Below are 24,499 nucleotides of genomic sequence, written 5' to 3'. Positions count from 1 at the left end.
CTAACTTATCCTACCCCCTATTCTCCTTCCTGATTCTCCTGAAATGACCTCAATTCCTACTCATAATGAAAACAGGATCTATCAGAGGGGAAGTTTTGACAATTTCCTGGTCCCTAACCTTTAAACCTACTTGGGTCTGCACCCATCTTTTTTCTTCCATCCTGTACAATGGTGTTCCTCCTTCTACCCTAAGGCAAATTCTCCCCCACTCTTGGACTCCAGAGCCCCACATTCATCCTCCTCCAACCTGTATCTAAGTGTTTCTCAATGTGTGATCCCCATTCTGGCAGGATCAGCATTCCCTGCAGGCTTGCTAGAAATGCAAATTATCAGCCATAGCCCCAAACAGCTATATCAGAAATCCTAGAAGTGCAGCTCTGCAATCTGTTTTAACAAGTCTTCTAAGTAATTTCAATGCACACCACTCTACTGGATCCTTCTTCATTAGCAGTCAAACATGCTCATGTCTTAAAATAACATCTTAAAAATAGTAGGACACCTTCATCCCCACTTATGCCTCCTGAAAACACCCATGTCTTTCACCACTCCCCAACAGACAGTTCAAAAGAATTGTCTATACCTCTTCACCTTGCTTTCATTTTCTCTGTCTCTCCTTTACTTCTATGACAATGCATGCCTGATCTCCACTTCCACAAATCATTCATTCATTCAGTCCCACAAATTTGTATTGAACACCTACTATGTGCCAAGCTCACTGCTGAGATTACAGCCATGAACATGAAAGATGAAAGCCATAGTGCCTAATGAAGTTCGCATTCGAGAATGATACCCAAATTAATATATAATTACAATTTTTGATAAGTACTACTTTAACAAAATGTTGTTATCAGTAAGAAATCTAATTTAAATTTGTGAGTCAAGGAAGGCATTCCTGAGTATGTTGTATTTAAACTCTAGTCCAAGAGATGAGTAAGCGTTATCAAGATAGAAAGTGAGGGGATGAGATATCCATTCACAGGTGCATGGTGCAGCGGTGTACCAAGGAGGCAAGCTGAAAAGAAGCCTATAGGCCTGGTCAGCACTGGGTGTACTGGCAATAAGGGAATATATTGTTTGAATAGAACTGAAAAGAAATAATAAAACCAACTACAGGTTAATCTGCTTTTGACTTACCGTGCACATGCACTGACAATTCTAAACAACGTCCGTGATAAAATACTGTTACCTGTCGAGGGTGACTGCTTCCCCACCATCACTCCCAGCATGCCACTAGCCATGTGTCTGAAGGCTTTGAGGAGGGAAAGAGGTGACTGCTACTATCTAGGAAAGGCAATGTGGCAAGAGCACAGCGAGTAAGGGAGAAAGGAACAAGACATTCTGGAGAGGTTGGCAGAGGTCAACTCATGCAGAGGCAAGATAATTCAAGGTGTCCTAGGGGTAAAGAGTTACCTAATTCTAACCATAAATGGAAGCTATAAAAGGATCTTAAGCAGTGATGTGATAATGATTTACAAAATTTTAAGGGTCATTCTGACTTCTTTATGGCAAATAGCTTAGAAGGGAGTAAGAGAGAAATCCTGGAGATCAGTTATAAGGCCACATCAGTAGTTGACCCAGGGATAGTGGTGAGTTGGGTTAGGTAGCAGAAAGGGGATTGGAGAATAGATGTATTGAAGATCTAATTTGGAGATAGACTGAATAGGATGTGATTGTCAGGAACACAGCTGAGCTGGAGAGAAGGAGCTGAGCTGTCAGGTGCCTGAGTAGTTGATTCAAGCAACAAGCCAAAAATGAAAGAGTTAAGCCTTTCATCACTTACTGTCAGATGTAAGCAAGAGCCTAAAGTGTGAGGAAGCACCAACTCCTCTTGTTCCATTTTTCCTTATGAAATGGCACACTGGTTGAGGGTCAAAAGGATCAGAGGGCCCTGAACAAAAGCTTCCTCAGTTTTGTGGACTCTGGGATCAAGGGTAAGGGGGGGAGAAAAGCTAGTAGTGGAAAAGGAGTGAGTGAGAGTCAGAGTGAGTAAAAGTGTCTTCAGAAAGTTCCCCCTCCTCCACCCCCAACCTCAGCAGAGGTACATGAAGAGGGTATCATCCCAAGGCCGCAGATAAAGAGGCCTAGAAATTAAGGTTCCAGGGCTAGGAATGCAAACAAGTGAAGAGCATGATGGGCCAGGGGACCTGAGTCTTTGACTAAAATTCCCTTCAGAGACTTCAGTGCACTGGCTATGAACCAAGTCTGATGTGGGAGTGCATCCTTCCCCCATGAAGTCTGCCAGGTAAAACCTTTGTAATTGCCTATGGTCAGGCCTGAAAAATCATATACAGATTTTTAACCAGGAGGTGGGACTCCTCACTGGTAAGGAGAGACTTAAAGGAGATAAGGGAGAAAATGAGATGTTAATTAAGACCCCAGGTTTCTGATATGCATAGCTAAGTTAATGGAGATACAGATTTGGAAGAGACAATCAAGCATTCAGACTGGAACTTGTTATGTATCAGTCAATCATGTGAGATGTGGACTAGGCAGTTAGACGTAAAGGTCTCTAAATATCTGAGAGTTGTAGTAATGGATTAGATAGTCTACAGTATGTGTAGAATAGAAAGAAAGGGGTTCAGGCCCAAGTCTTAAGACCTAAACATTCAGTTTGACCAGAGAAGAATGAACCAGCAAAGGAGACTGAGACTAGGCGGCCAAAGAGGTAGAAGTGTAACCAAGCATGTAAAGTCAAGAAAAGAAAGTATATCTGCCAAGAGAGAAAGCTCAACTTGCCAAATGTGGCTGACGGGCTTGATTTGACAAGATCTGAAACTTAAGTGTTTGCTGGACTTGGCAACATGGAGGTCATTGATGGGCTTAACAAGATGTGCTTTAGTGGCCAGACTGTGTGGGTTAGAGAGTAAATGGAAAAACAGAAGAGGAGAGAACACTTCCTAATTCATTCTGTGAGGCCAGTATTACCTTGATATTGAAACCAAACAAAGGCATTATAATGAAAGAAAACTACAGACCAATATTTCTCATAATGTGGATGCATAAATCCTCAACAAAATACTGGCAAACAGAACTCAACAACATACAAAAAGAATTGTATACCATGATTTATCCCAAGAATGCAAAAGTGGTTTAAAATCTGAAAACCATTAATATAATACCCATATCAATAGGAAAAAGGGCAAAAGCCACATGATTATTTCAATGAATGCAGAAAAAAAATATTTGACAAAATTTAACATCCCTTCATGGAATTAAAACAAACAAACAAAAAAACACTAAAAAACCAAGAACAGAAGGGAATTTCCTCACCCTAATAGGAGCATCTATGAAAAACCCACAAACAACATAATTAATGGTGAAATACTGGATGCTTTCCTCATATGATCAGGAGTTAGATGAGAATGTCCACTGTCACCACCTCTATTCAACATTGTACTGGAGGTTCTAATCAGGGCAAGTAGGCAAGAAAATGAAATAAAAGGCATCCAGATTGGAAAGAGGAATTAAAACTATCTCTATTTGCAGATGACATGATCTTGTACATATAAAATTCTAACGAATCCATTAAAAAAAACAATTACAAGTAATAAACACATTCATAGGATACAAGATCAATATACAAAAATCAATTGTATTTCAGTACAGTATCATTGAACAACCCAGAAATTAAATTAAGAAATCAATTCCAGGGGCGCCTGGGTGGCGCAGTCGGTTAAGCGTCCGACTTCAGCCAGGTCACGATCTCGCGGTCCGTGAGTTCGAGCCCCGTGTCAGGCTCTGGGCTGATGGCTCGGAGCCTGGAGCCTGTTTCCGATTCTGTGTCTCCCTCTCTCTCTGCCCCTCCCCCGTTCATGCTCTGTCTCTCTCTGTCCCAAAAATAAATAAACATTGAAAAAAAAATTAAAAAAAAAAAAAAAAAAAAGAAATCAATTCCATTTATAATAGCATCCAAAAGAATACATAAAATACTTTGGGAAACATTTAACAAAAGAAGTGAAAAACTTATACTCTTAAAACTACAAAATATAGTTGAAAGAAGTTCAAGATGACCTAAAATGAAAACATATTCCATGCTCATGGGACCAAAAGACTTAATATTGCTAAGGCACTATTACCTCAATCTCTTTAAAATTCTGGCTGACTTCTTCGTAAAAAGTGAAAAATTTATCCTAAAATTCATATGGAAATTCAAAGAATCCAAGAGAGCCAAAATGAAATGAAAAAGAGAACAAAGTTGGAGGACTTATACTTCCCAATTTCAAAACTTATGCAGAGGTATAGTAATCAAGACAATGTAGTACTGTCAAAATTGACTAGGAGTGCCTGACTGGATCACTTGGAAGAGCATGCGACTCTTGATCTTGGGGTTGTAAGTCTGGGTCCCACGCTGGATGTAAAGATTACTAAAACATAAATAAATAAACTTTAAAAAACTGGAATAAAATTGCAAGTCCACATTTATGGTTCATTGACTTTGGATAAAGATGCCAAGATAATTTAATGGGGAAAGAATAGTCTTTCAGCAAATAGTAAGGAAAACTGGATATTCACATTCAAAAGAATGAAATGGAACTCCTATCTCTCTCTCACCTTATAAAAAAATTAACCCCAAATAGATCAAAGACTTAAATGGAAAAGATAAAACTGAAACTCTTAGAAAAATATATAGGGACATAGCTTCATGCTCTTGAATATGGCAATGCGTTCTTAGATATGACATCAGAATTCAGGGAACAAAAAAATAGATAAATTGGAGTTCATCAATATTAAAAAAAAATTGTGCTTCAAAGGACAGTATCAAGAACATGAGAAGACAACCCATGGAATGGAAGAAAATATTTGCAAATCATATACCTGATAAGGGACTTTATATCTAGAATATATAAAGAATTCTAATTAATTCAATAATCAAAAGACAAGCCAATTCAAAAATGGGTAAAGTATCTGAATATACTTTTCTCCAGAAAAGATTTACAAATGGCCAATAAGCACATGAAAAGATGCTCATCTTTAGCCATCAGGGAAATTCAAACAGTAGCCACGATGAGATGCCACTTTACAACCAGCAGGATGGCTACAATCAGAAAGACAGATAACAAGTGCTGATGAAGATACAGAGAACTGAAGCTCTCATCCGCCACTGGTAGAATTGTAAAAGGGTACAGCTGCTTTGGAAAACAGTCTGTCAGTTCTTCAAAAGGTTAAACATCAAGTTACATGATCCTGCAATTCCACTCCTAGGTATGTATCTAGGAGAAATAAAAACATGTACCCATACAATAATCTATAAACAGATGCTCATAGCAGCATTATTCATAAAAGCCCAAAAATGGAAACAACCCAAATGTCTATCAACTGATCAAGGCATAAATAACATGTAATATAGCCATACAGTGGGATATTTTTGGGCAATAAAAAGAAGTAAAGTGCTGGTACATGCTACAACATAGACAACTCCTAGGAACAGTATGCTAACTGAAAGAAGCCAGTCACAAAAGACCACAATTATACACAAATCCCACAAATATAGGGATTGAGGGGGAAATGGAGAGTGACTACTAATGGGTCCTGAGTGATGAAAATGTTCTAAATCTAATTGTGGTGATGGTTGCACAATTCTTTGAATATACTAGAAATCATTGAATTATATACTTTAAATGAGTTATATGTCATGTCAAGTATATCTCAATAAAACTTATTTTTTTTGAATGAGTAAATGGGAGATGAGTAATTGAAGATAGAGTGTGTATAAAAGGATTTGACTAATGGGGGTGGAGAAAAGGCAATGACTGGGATGGGGAGGTCAAGGGAGGAAGTATTTTTGTTTCTTATTGTTTGAGGATGAGAGACACTAGACCATCTTTGAATACATGTGGAAATGATCTAACAGAGAGAGGTTGAAGATACAGCAAAGTGAAAGCAATTGACTGTGTATATATGATCTCTCAGAAGACAGAGGAAGTAGGATCTAGAACATAGATGGACAGACTGGCCTTGCATAGATGTAAGGACAATTTCTCAAGAGGGAGAGGGTGGTACAGGTCCAAGAAGTTTGATTGATTAGGTCATAGGAGAAGATGAGGAGAAACTGGTCCAGTGGCTGTAGACTTTCTCTCTGAAGAAGGGGAAGAAGGAACAAAAAGTTTGGACAACAGAAAAAGTGTGAAATGAGGCTGCTGGAGAGCAAGCTTACTAGAGAAAACTAGCAGCACTTCCAGGAAGTATTGAGGGTGGTTGATAATCAAATGATCGGAATGACTTTTCTGTGCTCCCCTGTTGGGTGCAGGCATAAAGAAGGCAAATGATTGGGCTCCTCTGTTGAAACAGTGCTCCATGCTCACTTATGGACTCAGTCCTTAACTTAAAGATTTAGCAACATGTCTGGGGCGCCTGGGTGGCTCAGTTGGTTAAGCGTCCAACTTCAGGTCAGGTCACGATCTCACGGTTCGTGAGTTCGAGCCCCGCATCTGGCTCTGGGCTGATGGCTCAGAGCCTGGAGCCTGCTTCCGATTCTGTGTCTCCCTCTCTCTCTGCCCCTCCCCTGTTCGTGCTCTGTCTCTCTCTGTCCCCAAAATAAATAAACGTTTAAAAAAAAATTAAAAAAAAAAAAGATTTAGCAACATGTAACAAAATTCACACCATCTCTTTTCTCGGGCTTCCAGGACCCACATCTACTAGCTCTCTTCTTTCTTTTGTGGCCACCATTTCTCAGCTTCCTTTGATAGTATATTCTCCTCTACCCAATTCCCTTTAAATGCAGATGGGTATGCTTGGGAAATAGCATGAAAAAGATGGAACATGGTACCTACTTTCCTGATACTTACATTTTATCAGGAAAAACAGAGAACTAATGAGAAAAATTAAATACACCATTTAATTTCAGTTGTGATCAGGGCTACCAAGAAGCCTTGTAAGGCATTGGGAATGTACAGCAGGAGGTCCTGACTTGGTCTGATATTCTTTTTACATGAGATTTACCAACACTTTGCAGAGAGCAGATATCCACCAACTATATGATGAGTAAATGAAAGCCTAGGGGCGCCTGGGTGGCTCAGTTGGTTGAGTGTCCGACTTCAGCTCAGGTCATGATCTCACAGTTTGTGAGCTTGAGCCCTGTGTTGAGCTCTGTGCTGACAGCTCAGAGCCTGGAGCCTGCTTCGGATTCTGTGTCTCCCTCTCTCTCTCTCTGTGCTCCTCCCCTGCTTGCACTCTCTCTCTCAAAAGTAAATAAATATTTTAAAATAATAATAATAATAAAGACAAAAGAGAGAGAAAATAATAACTTTATAGCTTGGAGTTGCTCTAATAATATGAGAATTAATTTTTTTGAAGAACTCAAAAATTTTTTAAAGTGGCAAGACACAGTTGACTTGGGACAATGGCAAGGCTGTATCCTTAGGGAAGAAAAAACAGCCATGTTAACAGAGGAAAGGAATGGCTGCATCCCAGTCAAAATCCATAATAAAATCAGCGTTGACATGAATAGACTTCAGTTCATTAGAAGAGAGGTATACTTGGGGGAAGGGGAGAATCACCTATTTATAACATGGTGCAAAAATATTTTGTACTCTTTCATCAAATAGTAGGAGATACAAAGATATATAGGACACAGTTGCTTTCCTTAAGGAGCTCATAATTTAGTGACAGAAGAAACAGTATAAAGACAACCATAGATGCAAAGAAAAATAACAATATGATTCCAGCCCTTAGAATTTTTCAAGAATAATTAAATGCACCTGAGACACCAGCCTTCAATCTTGCGATTTTCAGTGGCTTGGGAAGAGAGACTATGTACGAAGAAGCAAGAAAAATAAGAATAAGTAAATGTTAATGCTCCAGGCCAAGATGGGAGCTTATGCCAAGTGGGTTCCTGGGAAGCAGTGTCTGAGGCAGAGATGAACAGCAGGTCTCTCGGGAAATGTTCTCAGGATCAATACATGTGGAAAACAAGGGAAGAAAGTAGCATTGTGCAGGACTGTGATGCAGGCCTGGTGACCCCTAGACTGACTCTATGAGAAGTTCTCAGGCTGGAATTACTCCCAGTTGAGGTGAGAGGAGGGACCTATAGCCTTGCACGGGCCAGTCATAGTTTGCAGGCCGCCTTTGGAAAAGGAGATATTGGGGAAAGTGACTTCTGCAAAGGCAGTCCTTGAAAAAGGTCTAATTAATACTGGAATGTGTCTGCTGACAGCTGCAGAAATAAGGCCTTCGATCCTGAAGGGAAATCAGGACAGCACATCCCAGTGCCCAGGCCCAGGGTAGCACTTTCATCCCATTTGTTATCATACAACCTTCAAATAAGATCCGTGGAGTGACACACAGTCTACCTAGAGAAGAAGAGAGAAGACTTGTGTCTGACTGCACAGAAGTACAAATTCTTAATATTTTAGTTAAAACCAAATGTCAGGGACACCTGGGTGGCTTAGTCAATTAAGCATCCGACTTTGGTTTCCTTTCAGGTCATGATCTCCTGGTTCATGAGTTCAAGGTTCATGAGTCTGAGCCCTACATTGGGCTTTCTGCTGTCAGCACAGAGCCTGTTTCAGATGCTCTGTCCCCCTCTCTCTCTGCCCCTCCTCCCTCTCAAAAAAAAAATCAACATAAAAAAATTCAATGACAAATGAACTTACTTGTTAGAAGAATATAGGCATCTGTTGCAAACTTGTGACTGGAAGTTTCCTTTTGATTAACCATAAGAATTGGCACAGATAATCCAAACCAAGGACAATCTAACAAAACTGGGCTGTGTAATTTGCAGCAGAGACAGGATCACCTGTAAGCCTTCCATCTCAACTGTGCAATGTATGGAACTGATGCAGGTTACTGCAAAAAGCTGTGTCTACACAGCTCAGTCTATGTCCATTGAAAGGGCAGGACCAACTCTTGGCAAAAATGGGAATGAGATCAATTGAAGTGTCCTTCAGACCTTTACATATCATGATATGGCTGTGGCCTGAAGACTTATAATTAGGATTTATTATCGAATCTTTCCATATGGCAGGAGATGAGAGGCAGGTACCCTATGTCCAGATCTCTCTTCCTGACATCCTCCCCCAATTTCCCCTTCTGGTATCTTCTACCTACATCTCTCCCCTCTGACATCCTACTATCTTCTAGTAGTAAAGGGCTACTCAGACATGCAGGCACTCCTTGGGAAGTGCTTTAATTTTTTTCTTCCAAGTCAATATTTACTGGTGTTTGCTGGTGGTGAACCACCTGGATTAGAATCAGGAATATGTTTAAAATGCAGGTTCCTGAATCCCACCTCAGACCTAATTCAGAATCCCTGGGACTGAGAACAAGGAACCTACATTTTCTGTACAAGCTACTAGATGATTTTTATGCAAATTGAAACTGTAGACACCACCCCCTACCCTTCTCTCATGGCCTCATGAGAGATGAACACCAGATGGACAGGGCTGAGCTTATGTCTATTATTATGTCTATTAACACTTACTGTGTTGTTCATCTCAGGGATGATCTAACATTCTAACTGAAGACAATCTCTAAAAACCCATTCTCAATGGGGAAATTTCAGACACCAGAGAAGAATGATTACTGAAATATTCCTCCTTCCTTTCTTCTCCTTTCCTTAATTTTTACTTGATGATAGCTTTGTCTTCTGCCCCTACTTGATGACAGCTTTCTCTTCTGCCCTCCTTCAATCATGGATCCTTCTATAAATTCATTGTATCAGTCAGAAAACTCTATAGACAGCTTTAGAGTTATATGTGGTTTAATAACTTCTACTTAACTAACTCAGTTCTGGGGAAAGCACATTGTAATCAGACATGAAAACAAATTTTCACATTCCCAAGGGAACCATCTAAGTATTATGGAGAAAAGAAACAAACAAAAAAGATTTCATTGTTAAGTAAGTTTGAGGTATAACCAAATTAAAATTGAGCTGTTTCTTTACTACAGACCTTCTCAGAGCCTTTTCTATGCTATCGTACATTTTGAACTTGGAGTTTATATATGCATTATGTCCCAGCTCTTCTTAAAGAGCTTGTGAAGTTGTATTACTCTGTGGATCACACTTTGGGAAATAATGTTCTAGATTTTAGCAGATTGCCTGTCCATCAGTTACACTCATGCTGTAACATGTTTTGCATTTTCTACATTTCCACATTTTCTTCAAATTCTTTGGCTGAATTTGATTTCAGGTCATCACTATGGCTGCGTAGTTCATCTTGGGGATTGATTTAAAATTTTAGCAAAATCACCCAAAGTAGGTCTTTATTTTCTGTTATTTCAATAAACTTTAGATTTCAGATCCGCATTTCACACTTCATTAAATTTACTTTTAAGCATACTATGCAATGTTTCACAAGTGGATTTTACTTCTCTTCCTTTTGGCTGAAAGAATTTTATCTTAAATTGAGTATCAGTGTTCCTGTTCTCAGGGTTCATTTAAAAACTATGTTCATTTCAGACTCATATTTCTGTATCTCTTTTATCCCACCTAGTATTTTGGTATTTGGGGGAAAAGGCTTTTTGATACAACATTTGCATGTGTCTCAAATAAACATTTAAATGCTTTCAGTATAAAGCTCTAAATGACTGCTTTTTAAGGAACTCAGATGTTATTTTCACAAATACTTCACATCTATTTCCTCCTTTTAAAAATGCCTTCTCTTATTTTCCCAGAAGGGATTGGACCTTCTTTATTGATAATTTCTTGAATTTCCTTAAATCTTGAAAGAGTTGAACCATGAAGTGCCAGTGGGATAACAATGCATATTTCATCATAAAGACCTAATGAAGAATCAATAAGGCACTGAAGTTTTAGAGGTTGAAGTTGGAATCATTCCATTCAAATTCATTTTAGAAAAATACCTTGTTGTTTATATATAATAGGATTATAGTTAATGTTGTAATGGACTTTGTTTTCAGCATCTGCAGAAGTGGGTTGTGATGCTGTCTGGGAGAAGGATCTCAATTCACACATTTGCTACCAATTCAACCTGCTTTCCTCTCTTTCCTGGAGTGAGGCACATTCTTCATGCCAGATGCAAGGAGGAGCTTTACTAAGTATTGCAGATGAGAACGAAGAAAACTTCATAAGGAGTAAGTAGGGGGATGATGCACACTGATATTAATGCAATTAAAATGATTTGTTAACAGTTATGTCCAGGTATGCAAAAATATATTCTGAATAAATAAAAAGTCCCTTAAAAATATTTTTTCTTTTATTAATATGGTGCCGACTCACACCCAGAATTGTGACCTGTTTGCTGGGACATTCCATTTGCACCTGGGCATATATTCTTTATTTTCTCTCCCTTGGAGAAGAGGAATTGAGGCCCCAGAAAGGGACCCCGGAGAATTTGCAGCTCTAAAAGTGGATCTGGGAGACTTCTAAACTTACGTACAGATTCCTGCTCTGCTGGAGATCTTAGCTATTCAGCTTCTATTAATGAATAAGTCCTTTATTAATTTTTTCAATTTTTTTAATGTTTTATTTATTTTTGAGACAGAGAGAAGCATAGCATGAGCAGGGGAGGGGCAGAGAGAGAGGGAAACACAGAATCCAAAGCAGGCTCCAGGCTCTGAGCTGTTAGCACAGAGCCTGACGCAGGGCTCGAACCCATGGACTGTGAGATCATGACCTGAGCTGAAGTCAGACACTCAACCGACTGAGCCACCCAAGCGCCCCTAAGTCCTTTATTAATTAAACAAAATCTCACCTGTCAGTCAGTATGCACAGGTACATAGGCCTTCTCTTACATGACAAAGAACTTAAATTTAGTTGGAAAAGCAAAAGCACACACATATTAACTAACAGTATAAGACAATAATATGTCAAAGAGTTATGCTAAAAGGCTGGATCTTGGGTTTTACCTATCACCTAAACTCTCCTCTTACTTCTCCTTTATAGGTTAAATATGTTTGTAGATGTATACACACAGCTTTTAAAAAATTTTTAGAAACATTTGAAAATATCACAAAATTAGTCACTCATAAGTTTCTGATGCTTTTTTTCAAATTTTATTGCACGTGTAGTACATGTTTATTCTAGAATAACTTTTTTTTTTTTGAGAGAGAGAGAGAGCATGAGTGGGGCAGAGGGAAAGAGAATCCCAAGCAGGCTTCATATTTAGCGTGGAGTCATGACCCTGGGATCATGACCTGAGCTGAAATCAAGACTGAATGCTTAACTGACTGAGCTACCCAGGCACCCCTAGAATATTTTTCAAATTTCAAGTATAAAGATAGAAAAGTATCCCATAATTCCATAATCCAGGAGCAATCATGTTTTTCTAAAAACAAAACAAAACAAAACCCAAAACATGTAAAGGCATGCATGCATATACAGTGTCTATGGAAAATAGTACTGAATAAATACAGGAGGCAGTTATTTCATGGTGGTTAGGAGCAGGAACCAGAGAACCATATGCTTGAGTTTGACTCCTGCCTCTACCACTTACTAGCAGAGCTCCTCCTCCAAGTGACCTAACCTCTCTGTACCTCAAATCCCCCCCTATCAAATGGAAATAATAGCCATGCTACTTGTTAGCAGTACAGATTACACGTTATGATGCAGATGAAGTCTTAGAAAATAACAAACACTCAATGTGTGTTAACCATTTAACACCTATGTACACGGTTTGATAATATGCTTGTTTCATGCACCAGCATATAATGAACATCTGCCCATCTCTATAAATATAGGTCTGTATCATGGTTTTTAATGGTTACCTAGTATTATAGGTTACCAAGAATATATTTATCTAACCCCCTACTATTAGATAGTGATAGATAGGTAAAATTATTTATTTTGTTTTTATTTATTTGTTGCTCTTATAAACCATCCCTGCACTTACCTTTGGGCATAGATCCCCAATTATTTCTCTACAAGTTTGTGGAAGTGGAGTCACTGGGTGGAAGAGGAAGCTTTTGAAAGTCATCAATACCTTCCAGAAGGAACGTAACAAATGCGTGAACAGGGCAGATTTGCCCCTTTTGCCCACAGACAGGCAAAAGTGGGAAATTATGATCAAAACTGATTTCAGTGAGTCATATTGCAGGGAAAACACCAGTTTCTAATATCATTATTAGCCTGTAATGGTTTTTACAGAAAAATTTTGCATACCATTTATGAATTATACTTGTTACCTATCTTGACTGTCAGAAATTTCTAATAAGAAGGTTTGGACTTACTCATCAAACATGAATAATGATTAAAGAAGTAAGATATGTCAGAGACTTTGATTTAAATACCACAATTCTATAATTAGACTTCGGGGATTGTTTAGGAAAACAGAAGTCTATTCATAAAGACAGAACCCTGTTCTGACCATGGTATTTTTTTAATGATGAGAATAGTCTAGTTTTTTGCTAATTGCTGGTGAACATTAATAGTTATAAGGAATTATCTAAGCTGACACAAATGCCAAGAAATATCCAAAATAATTTAGGTTTGAGTTCATTATTACAGAACTGTGAGCCGATGTAGTCGTAAAGCTAAATAAACAGCTTTTGTAACCTTAAACACACATTATAAATTACCCAATGATTTTTGTGCGTATTGTTAAAACAACTGCACAGAGGGTATTTGAAATACCTCTAAGATAAGAATAATTAATATTTTAATATTTTAATTAGGTTATTTGAAAATACTGCTTGGCATTTGCCCTGATATGAAATGGGAAAATTTCTCTACCTTGTCAATCCATCTTCCATGCCGCCTCCTGTCATCACAATACCCACTATTTAATCCGATAGTGTTACTGAAAGGACTAATCAAAATGACGTTAGAAAGAGACTCTGTGTAAATGCCGCAGGAGTTTGGAAAGGTGGGACCAGTGTTTCTGTTTAGGGGTTTCTGGGGTCTCAGAATTACAACCCCATTTTTTCTCTTTCCTAAGTGGGTTAAGTTCTTCCAGTTTTCCACCATGTAACTGAAATGTTCAATCACAGAGGATGCTGCTGACTCATTTATTATGTGAATACACTGGTGTTTATACTTGGGGTGCTCATACAATTGATCATTCAAACTGAGACTCTTTTTAGAATAAAAGGGGATGCGATTAGTAATTATTCTGAAACTACCAGCATAAACCATGAGTTTTCCTGACACAAGTCTTACCTGCCAGGGCCTCAGTCTCAGTCCCCTGCATCTGGTTCAAATCTGTTGGGTTCCGATACAGATGAACCATAAGACAAAGAGAAAAGTGCTCCCTTTTATATATTAAAAGATTAAGTGGCAACATTTGAGAGTGTCACAAAATTAGTCACTTTCACTGAGTCTCTGTCTCTTCTATTTTTTTTACCTCCATGATCTGATGAGAAATCAACTTTTACTAAGTTTCTGAGACTTGTTTAAAATGTATCCTATAATAAATTTTGTTGGATTTTAAAGGAAGTTCTTTTATTTTTTTAAAGAAAAATGACTGAAATATAACCATAAACTATAATATACACTGTGTAGATCATTTTGAAATTATTGTGGCTTTCCTTTTGGCATTGTACATGATCGGTTTGGTAAATCCATTCTCTTTTTGGGGAGCCATAATCCCCAAATTCAGAAATATTATTAATATTTTAATTTAGTAGGTTGCATTTTACTCTGAATGTCAATAAAATCTCTAATTATTTTAAATACTTTAAAAGCATCATTTAAACAACTATATAATATTTTTATGCAATCAAAAATATCCATCCCTTAATTTCCATTACATACTTCTCCCTGGTTCGCCTTCTACATTTTGGGCTGGCTTTTATTTCTTTTTATTTCTTTTATTTTCTTTTATTCTAGAATAATTTTTTTAATTCAGGTAACAAAAGAAAAACCAAAGAAAACTTTCCCCTAATTCTCTAATTTTGAACCATGTTTTTCAGCACAGGCATACCAATATACATGTTTATACATAGCATCTCTAACAAAAATGGGGTTAAATTAAAATGTGAGGAGCTATGGCACAGCGGTTGGGAGCAGGGGCCACAGAGGCAGCCTGACAGAAAGCCTTCTCCCAATCCCAGCTGAAGATGCAACATTGTATGGCTCCAGCCTGCCTGGATACTTTGGTCCCTTGGATTATGCTTCTCCTCTTGGTCACACAACTCCTACTGGCTCTCACACTGGACAGCCGTCCAGCCCCCACCCCCATTGCTGCTTGCTTTGGCATACCTTCTTAAATTTGAGGACTCGTCTCCATTCACTAACAATAATTATGTTTTCTCTTCCTTGCTAGATCCTGATAAAAAAAAAAAAGTTCTTTACATTGTTTAATTTTTTAACTGTGAAATACTTCAAAAATATTGAAAAATACAGAAAATTTTATGTGCACACACATATACCCATTATACAGATTTAACATCACTTCTTCCTATTCCCCTTACTTGGGGCCTATGGTAACCTCAGCAAACTGCAGTCCTGAGCCTCCAAGCCAAAGCTGCTACCAGGAACACATAGCAAGAGAGGACAGACAGAGGGGTGCTTTCTGGAGTGGACTTCCTGGACACTTCCTCCTCCCCCATCCAAAACCCTTAATTGCATGAGTTCATGCAAATCAGATGGTCTCAGATGTGCCACCATGCACTCTTGGGTGGACTGATGATCCTTTAAAGGCAGCACTTCTGGATGCTTAGATTAAGCCCTTCACAGCTCAAGAACTGCTGTTAGTGAGCCTTTATAAGAATGCGGTGTTTCTCAAGATGCCAGAGCCTGACTTTGTTACTCTGAAGCATCAGAGTGGGGTTTAGTAGCACTTAAAACCCTTCTCTGTCATTGACTGCAATTCATTTATGACTACATCCTTCAGGAATGAGAAAACAAGAAAGAATTGTATCATTGTGGGGAGGGGGGTGTTTGTTTCCTCGTGTTCAAACTCTTATTTTTCTCTTCATTTTAGAGCACTTGGGCAGTGAAGCGGTGGAAATGTGGATAGGTCTGAATCAACTGGATGAAAATGCTGGCTGGCAGTGGTCTGATAGAACGCCGCTCAACTATCTGAACTGGAACCCGGGTACCTGCAGTGTTTTATGTGCCTTTGATGGGTAGAATTATCCCACAGCCTTACACAGAAGCTATATCCCACACATATAGAAGTCATGTTATTTTAAAAGTGGTTTATAAACATTTTTAAGCTTGCCTGAATTCCTATAAGGCAAGCTTTTCCAGACAAGAAAATGGAGGTCAAGAAGGTAAGCTGTTTCTCCAAGGTTGCAGGAGGGTTGGTTTAGAGCCAAGACTCTAGTCAGCTGTTTTAAAAAATAGCAACAAACTGCAAATATTTCTTTAAAACAAAATCAGCTATTGCTATCTTTGAAAAATCATTTCGTTGTCATGTCTGGACTTCAACTGCAAAATCATAGATATAATATAGCATCTTCTAGGATTTGTCACACATGCCAGAGAAGAGCTATCTCCTTGATGCTAAAACACCACACTTACATATGTCAAATATATCATACTTGAATAAATAAAATGACATCAATATATTTTAAACTAACCACTTTTGCCTCTAACATTAAACACACATACACTGTATTTTCAGAAATAAGTTTTGAGCCATTTGTTGAGTATCATTGTGGAACATTGAATTCATTGATGCCAAATGCCTGGCAGAGTCGGGATTGTGGGTCCACCTTGCCTTATATATGTAAAAAGTATCTAAACCACAGTGATCAAGAAGTGACTGGTAAGTGATTTTACTTTAAGTTGGCTTTATGAGTTGCTTACTTGTCATCTCAATGTATTCAAATTCATTTACATTTTTGCTAGTAATTCACAATTTAAGCAGCTAGGGCTGGGTTTTATAGTTACATGAATAAAAATATGTAAGCAGATAATATCTGTTATTCCAAAGGCACCACGAATTTAACAAATGCATTTAGGTTTTTACTAAAAACCAAAGCAAAGGACCTAAGCATAGAAGACAATTTCTGCTGCTTTTTCTTTAATTTCTTCTAATTTCTTTAATTGAGTTGTTCTGCATTAGAAAAACAAGATATGCTTCCTTTTCTAGTCTAGTTTTGAGTTTTAATGATGGTTACCTTAGAAATTAAATATAAATTAGAACACAGTTTTATAAAATTCTTTACTTCATTGATCTCCTACCATACTCTGAGTCTCTTATAACCATCCTCCTCAAAATAACATACAAACTTTTATGTGCAACTAAGACTTAAATACTACCTAATTACAATCTAATACCTAAAGCCCAATTATTTGTTTTTAAGGTCTCCTGGCTCTTTTTAGTTTCTGTGGGAGTTAATGTCTTAATTCAGAAAGTAGACATAAAAACATAACCATATTTAGAAGAATCATGACCAGCATAATTAGGAACTCCAGATTTAAAATAAAGCGAATTATCATTTTTATTTATTTATAAATTTTTTTAATGTTTATTTATTTTTGCAGAGAGAGGGAGAGAGAGACAGAGGATGAGTGGGGGAGGGGCAGAGAGAGAGGGAGACACAGAATCTGAAACAGGCTTCAGGCTCTGAGTTGGAAGCACAGAGCCCGACGCGGGGCTCAAACTCGCTGAGAGCGAGATCGTGACCTGAGCCGATGTCGGACGCTCAACCAACTGAGCCACCCAGGCGCCCCTAGAATTATCATTTTTAAATATTATTCCTTACAATCAGACGTTAACTTTCATTTTCCTTCAAGTGGCTAACCCTAAGTGAATGGTGGAATCATGGTGGGGGGGTGGGGGGGAGAAGCATTGTGCCATTTTTTTATGTAGAGTTTTCATTATGTCAAGAACATGCTGAAATTGCTATCGCTATTTATGTCCTTCCCTTCCATCTCTTCCTCTCTTACTCGTTTCTTTCTTATGCCCTCCTGCCATCCTTCTTTTCTTCTCTTTTATTTACTCTAAGGTTCTACTAATTGAAGCCCAAAGACCACAAATGAGGGTAATTAAGCTAAATTAGTTTGGATTCTTTGCCGTTGCTTCAGGTTTAACAAATTCTTTCAATGACCTAGTCCAGTGTCTTCAAACTGTTTCTGGGATCTGAAGGTTCTTTGCGTGGCTCCACCCTGCTTCAATCAGAGAAATTTCTCTTTTATCTTTTTATCTTACCCATAGAGCAAAGTTTATGGTTTTAATTTCAAAAGGGGTTCTATGACCCCTTGGTTGAAAACCACTGGGGTAGATGATATCTAAATATTTAGATATCATTTGCGCTTAGCATCCCAGAGCAATTTTAAAACAATGTCTCATTTCCCAAATAGCAGTGGAGCTATAGCTAACTAAATTAGTGCTTAAGGGAGGCACTCAGCTGTAGTTAATAAAATAAAGTAAAAATGCTAATTACCAGGTTGGGGACAAGATTCTGGAAAGGGAGAGCCAAAAGTGCACATGCATACCACTGCCTTCCCTATTAGTGCCAAAGCATCCTGGAACTGTTCTGTAAGTCTAACCCAGGGTCCATATGAACCCAGAAGGACAACGCAGACACTCAGACATACCCTAAAGGTGAAAGCTATTTGTCAACTCTGCTTTGGAGGAAGTAACCAGAATTTGAGGCTTTTTTTCAGCTGAGGATAAAGATCTACATATTGTACATAAAATCTTCGGAATACCATTTATATTGTGTGTCATAATACTCATTTTTGGTGTAAATAAATTTTCTAAATGCAGAACTCTGACTGCTAAATTTTACATCTAGCCCTGACGGTTCACTTTGTCTTATGACCTTCACCAAGTCTCCTTACCTCTTTGTACCTTAGCTCATCTGTAAAATAAAGCACTGAGATCCGTTCAGTCTAGATCTAGATCCTATAGTGAATCCTTCTCAACTCTGAAGATGTAGATGATTTATATGTTATTGTTTCATATGTCTCTATTTTTCAAATTTTTAAAACAATCATATATTGATGGCAATTTCTATTAAGGCTAACAAGTAACATGTTAAAAATTGTGGAAAATGACATTGTTTTTCATTGTTTTAAAAAGAAAAAGATGCTTGGAAATATTACACTACCTACTGTGAGCCTGGCTGGAATCCCCATAATCGTAACTGCTATAAACTTCAGAAAGAAAAAAAGACCTGGAAGGAAGCTTTGCATTCTTGCCAGTCTGACAACAGCACATTAATAAACATTGCTTCATTAGCACAGGTGGAGTTTCTTATAACCCTCCTTGGAGATGGTAAGTGCCACATGTCTTTGAACTAAGAGGTATGAAATATAATGTAGTCACTATCTTTATTAGTGGAGTTGAAAAGAAGCTATGTAAAAGTGATGATTTATGGTATATATATCTGAAGTTTCAAAAACATTAAAAAAAAAACCATGAAACTTAAACCTGTAATTTAGCTTTATGGCCACTAGATAGCAGTTATGTGCTATGGTCATGTGATCTAAGTAGTAATGGAATTCTTTAGATAAATAATTGGATTTTAATAACTGTAGCCAGTGAAAGGTTTGGTGGTTTTCAAGCTGTGTGCCATGGTTCAGGAATTCTGAGCTCCTGGGCCTGCACCCACCTTCCGTGCATCAGAGCAGGCCTCCCCCTGTGTCTTGTATTTGACATGGAATTCTTCTGAAGAACATTGAAATCACTGAGTTAGAGTAAATTTTTTTTTAATGAAAAAAAAAATCTCCAGAGTCTACACTGGTGACTTTTTGGAAGTTAGGTTTTAGTTTCGAGTAAAAACAAAAATCCTCTCTGTCACTTTTTCTCACCTTCTGCATTTGAGATTAAAAGAATCCTGTGGCTGCCTCTGTCTCAATAGGGGCACTTGAACGTTTCTCTCAGCCTCCTAGGGTCTTTTCACCTTACCTGGGCTGTCAAACTTTATTTACTTTTCTGGCAACCCCATTGCTCCCATTTTAATGCTTCTAAGAGTTTCTGCTCCTCTTTTTCCCATGGCAAAGAAAAAGAGAGAGAGAGAGAGAGAGAAAAGTCAAGAAAAAATATATTGTAAAGATTTTTCTTTTAAAGGTCCTTTTCCTAATCCAATTGACCTTCCTATTTTTCCTTTATCTAGGCAAAAGCAAAACCATACTGATCAAATATACTTTTCATACAGTAGCAGGAACTAATTAGAGTCCCAGCAATCTGACTTGCTTTTAAGCTTTGTTCTTGCATTGGCTTTAGCTCATACTCTGCCCCACTTACAAGGTCTGAGTCAAGCAGATGGGATAGTATAGGGGGAACAGGTTTAAGTAGATATTTTATACTGAGACTTAAAAGGTTTTATCACATGAAAAAATAAAGAAGAAATCATTTATAACAGGCCTGGTGCATTATCTCCTTTGCATTAATAGGATTCCTATAGTTTACATTTCTCTCTTACAGAAAATGCATCAGAAACATGGATTGGTTTGAGCAGCAATAAAATTCCAGTTTCCTTTGAATGGTCCAATGGCTCTTCAGTCACCTTTACTAATTGGCACGCACTTGAGCCCCAAATTCTTCCAAATAGAAGCCAACTATGTGTCTCAGCAGAGCAATCTGTAAGTTGATTTGTTTAGTGCTCACTTTGCTGGATTTGTATTGAGGGCCACCTGCATCAGGGACTTGGGCTGTGGCAGAGACCAAGGCACAGTCCCTACTCCTCCTGGGGCTTCTACGCTAGGCAGTAAACATGCACACACAGGAGAAACATGGTAATTATAGTTGCGATCATAGCTTTGAGGAGATAGGTGATGTGATGGTGAACAACCTGAGTTGGGGCTGCTACTTCATACAGAATGGTCAGGGGAAGCTCTCCAAAGAGGTGATGTTTAAGCTAGAACTTAAAAAAAAAAAAAAAAAAAAAACCTCTGGAGGAGCAAGGGAAGAACATTCCAGCCAGGGGACAGCTGCTAGTGTAAAAGCTCAAAGGCCGGCCAAGGCTTGCCATGTTTAATAATCAAAAAGGAGACCAGTGTGGCTTGAGGGGATCCTAGGAGAGGGGGCAGGAAGAATGCAAAAATGTCAAGCTTATAGTCCTGGTATAGAATGACAAAAGGACTTCAAGGAGATGAAGGGCATTGTTTTACATTTTATTTTATTTTATTGTGGCTCAAACACACAAACCATGACCTGAGCCAAAGTCAGAAGCTCTACCAACTGAGCCACCCAGGTGCCCCTTGATTTACATTTTAAAAAATAACTGTGGCTGCTACATAGAGAGTAGCTTAGAGAAAGACAGAAAATGGAAGCAGAGAAACCAGTTTGGGGGCTACTTCAGTGTTGAATTGGGGTAGTGAATATAGAGACAAGGAGAGAAATTCAAAGATCCCTTGGAGGATAGGAATTGTTGCTAGTAGATGTGGGGTGAGAGAGGAATAGGTTTTTGGCTTGAGCAACCACCATGTTTGTGGATGATGGTGCCACTGACCACCGTGGTGAAGATGTAAGGGGAAGATCTGAGGTGTCAGGAAATTACTCTAGAGACTGATGATTTTTAAGCTCCATTATCCTATTAACATAAAAGGATTTCTACAATGTGCGTAACCTCATTGAAAACTGTGAATCAATGGAAAATCTTGCTCTTTTCCTCACAAGAATGTAATGGTCCCGGTGGCCTTAACATCACACTTATTTCTATGCCCTAATCTCTCATTTATCTAAAACATCTGATTTAATCCGAAGTCATTTGAAGGGTTTATTATATGTTTAAAGTAGACTTAATCTCTTTGATCAGATAGTTACTAAACTCACTGGCTGAGTTTTAAGTCATTAGGATTTGGTAGGCATTCTCACTCTTTCTTACCACCAGGAGGACACCATGTCAAGTGCAGTTAATTAAATGTTACTTAAGTAGCTGGACAAAGTAATGGCACCAACCAAACATAGAAAATTTCTAAGCACTTACTTTGATGGCACATTTCATTGTTTCCTCTTTTAGGTTGTTATAGATATGCTCAGTTACAGTTAAAATGCCAAGGTAGTTCTCAAGTCACATTTGAAAAGGAACAAACAATGACCTCTCTAAATGTTTATCTTGCGTCTAACTCTGCTGAAAGCCATCACTGTTTATTCTACAATATTTGACGCTTTATTGGTTCATTGGTTTTGAGATAATTAAGATGACCTTCATTTCCTACTGACATTCTCCTTTTACATTTGACAGACATTGGTTATTTACTTAGCAAGTTCACAGAACAGGAGCCAACATTTGAACATAAATTATTATTTTTTTTTTAATTTTTTTTAACGTTTATTTATTTTTGAGACAGAGAGAGACAGAGCATGAACGGGGGAGGGGCAGAGAGAGAGGGAGGCACAGAATCGGAAGCAGGCTCCAGGCTCTGAGCCATCAGCCCAGAGCCCGATGCGGGGCTCGAACTCACGGGCCGTGAGATCGTGACCTGAGCCGAAGTTGGACGCTTAACCGACTGAGCCACCCAGGCGCCCCGAACATAAATTATTTTTAAGAGAGTAAGAACAGGTATTAATACTATAGGATGTGTCAGGACAATGCTGCTGTAAGTGTGATACTTTGGGTCCTCCTTTCTGGCAGCTTAGTGGCTCCTTAAATAGTAAATGCATAAAAAGTAACATTCATTCCCATGAAGTAGAACTCAACATGAATATGATTATTGTAATTAACAAGTTACCTAAGCATGGTTGATGCCTAATTTGAATGTGAGAGCCTAGGAAACTTTCTCCATTCATCCATCCATCCAATTGTTATTAAGCAAATACAGTAGGCCTAACAGTATCCTTTAACTGGATGGCTTGCTAGAAGACTCCATGATGGTGGGCTATAGGGCTGCTCTGTAAGATGAAGGTGTCAGCCTCCTACCCAATATGTATATTCCCCTAAAAATCTGAATGCCTGAGATACCACCTAAAATTTGAATTGTGTGGTTTTAGCTTAAAGGTCTGATTTGTGTTAACAAATCCTTTGGGAGGATAAAATTTTAATCTGTTAGCAGTTATTGTATTTCATTATTAATGTAGGTTGTTAGAGCAGCTAGCTGCAGAACTAGAAGACGTGAAAGTATCCACCTGTCATATAAAGAAGAAATGGGGTGGGGCTTTGGAAACTTAGTGATAAAGAAGGACATTATGGCTTGAGCACAAAGTTCATCTATGATAATGTTATCTAGGGTGATTCATGGTAGCTTCCAGGCATTTCCCCAGCATTAGGTTTATATATGTAAGTAGCAAACATTCCACTTAATATTTAGAAGTGGTTGAAGAAAGGAAGCAGCAGTCTCACTGGTCATGAGGATAGTTTCCAAAGTGTGGTCCCCAGACCAGCAGCATCAATCAATTGAAACCTTGTCAGAAATGCAAATTCTTGTGTCCTACCTGACCTGTGAAATGAGACACACTGATCATGAGGCCCCATCATCTACACCTTAGTAATCCTTTCAAATAATTCTGGTGCACAATAAAGATTGAGAATCCCTGCTCTAACCCATCTTTTTAAAAGAAAAATTGAGAGCAGCTTAATGTAAATCTAGGCTGAGCCTGGTATTAAATCCTAGTTTCCAGTTTTACTGACTATAAAACTTAGCGCAAAGTATTAAACCTAACCTTTAAAATAGGAATGATAATGCCTACCTCACAGAAATGTTGAAATTATACATGAAAATCACACAATATTAAGCCTGGCACACTATCAAGAAACATTAATGGCCCCTCCCTCCTATCCACCACTCTGGGATTGCACATCTTGTAATTGTTCACATGCTGGAGAGAGCAGGGCCTCCCACTCTCATGTAGAGAGAGTATCAACTCTTCTAATGACAACACAAGGTCCTGACTCATTACCCCATACTGAAACACTTATTATTAATCATATTTTTTATTTAAATAACTGAAACAATCCAGTGAAGAAATGGGTAGAAGACATGAATAGACACTTCTCTAAAGAAGACATCCAGATGTCCAACAGACACATGAAAAGATGCTCAACATTACTCCTTGTCAGGGAAATACAAATCAAAACCACACTGAGATACCACCTCATGCCAGTCAGAGTGACTAAAATGAATAAATCAGGAGAGTATAGATGCTGGCAAGGATGTGGAGAAACGGGAACCCTCTTGCACTGTTGGTGGGAGTGCAAACTGGTGCAGCCGCTCTGGAAAACAGTGTGGAGGTTCCTCAAAAAATTAAAAATAGATCTACCCTATGACCCAGCAATTGTGCTACTAGGCATTTACCCAAGGGATACAGGAGTGCTGATGCATAGGGGCACATGTACCCCAATGTTTATAGCAGCACTTTCAACAATAGCCAAATTATGGAAAGAGCCTAAATGTCCATCAACTGATGAATGGATAAAGAAGATGTGGTTTATATATACAATGGAATACTACTTGGCAATGAGAAAGAATGAAATCTGGCCATTTACAGCAACATGGATGGAACTGGAGGATATTATGCTAAATGAAATAAGTCAGGCAGAGAAAGACAGATACCATATGTTTTCACTCATATGTGGATACTGAGAAACTTAACAGAAGACCATGGGGGAGTGGAAGGGGGAAGAAAAAAGTTACAGAGAGGGAGGGAGGCAAACCATAAGAGACTCCTAAATATTGAGAACAAACTGAGGGTTGATGGGGGGTGGGGGAGAGGGGAAAGTGGGTGATGGGCATTGAGGAGGGCACTGATGTTGGGATGAGCACTGG

At 38.4% G+C, this 24,499-nt stretch overlaps 1 protein-coding gene across 3 annotated transcripts in view; it reads left to right on the top strand.

Moving 5' to 3' along the window:
* The window catches only part of PLA2R1 (phospholipase A2 receptor 1), a 125,493-nt gene that overhangs the window by 31,146 nt on the left and 69,848 nt on the right, over positions 1-24,499 (top strand). For 2 of the 3 annotated variants that reach the window (XM_025912266.2, XM_086718713.1), the window contains exons 4-8: positions 10,858-11,031; positions 15,819-15,932; positions 16,464-16,607; positions 18,873-19,067; positions 20,220-20,377. In XM_025912266.2, coding sequence (XP_025768051.1) covers positions 10,858-11,031; positions 15,819-15,932; positions 16,464-16,607; positions 18,873-19,067; positions 20,220-20,377 — 785 coding nt within the window. The remainder of the gene's footprint in view (positions 1-10,857; positions 11,032-15,818; positions 15,933-16,463; positions 16,608-18,872; positions 19,068-20,219; positions 20,378-24,499) is intronic. The other variant, XM_086718712.1, reaches the window with a different exon arrangement.

This window comes from Puma concolor, chromosome C1 (assembly GCF_028749965.1).
Source record: "Puma concolor isolate L17-30 chromosome C1, mPumCon1.1.hap2, whole genome shotgun sequence".
In the NCBI taxonomy this organism is placed as follows: Eukaryota; Metazoa; Chordata; class Mammalia; order Carnivora; family Felidae; genus Puma; species Puma concolor.
This window is presented reverse-complemented; position numbering and strand designations above follow the sequence as displayed.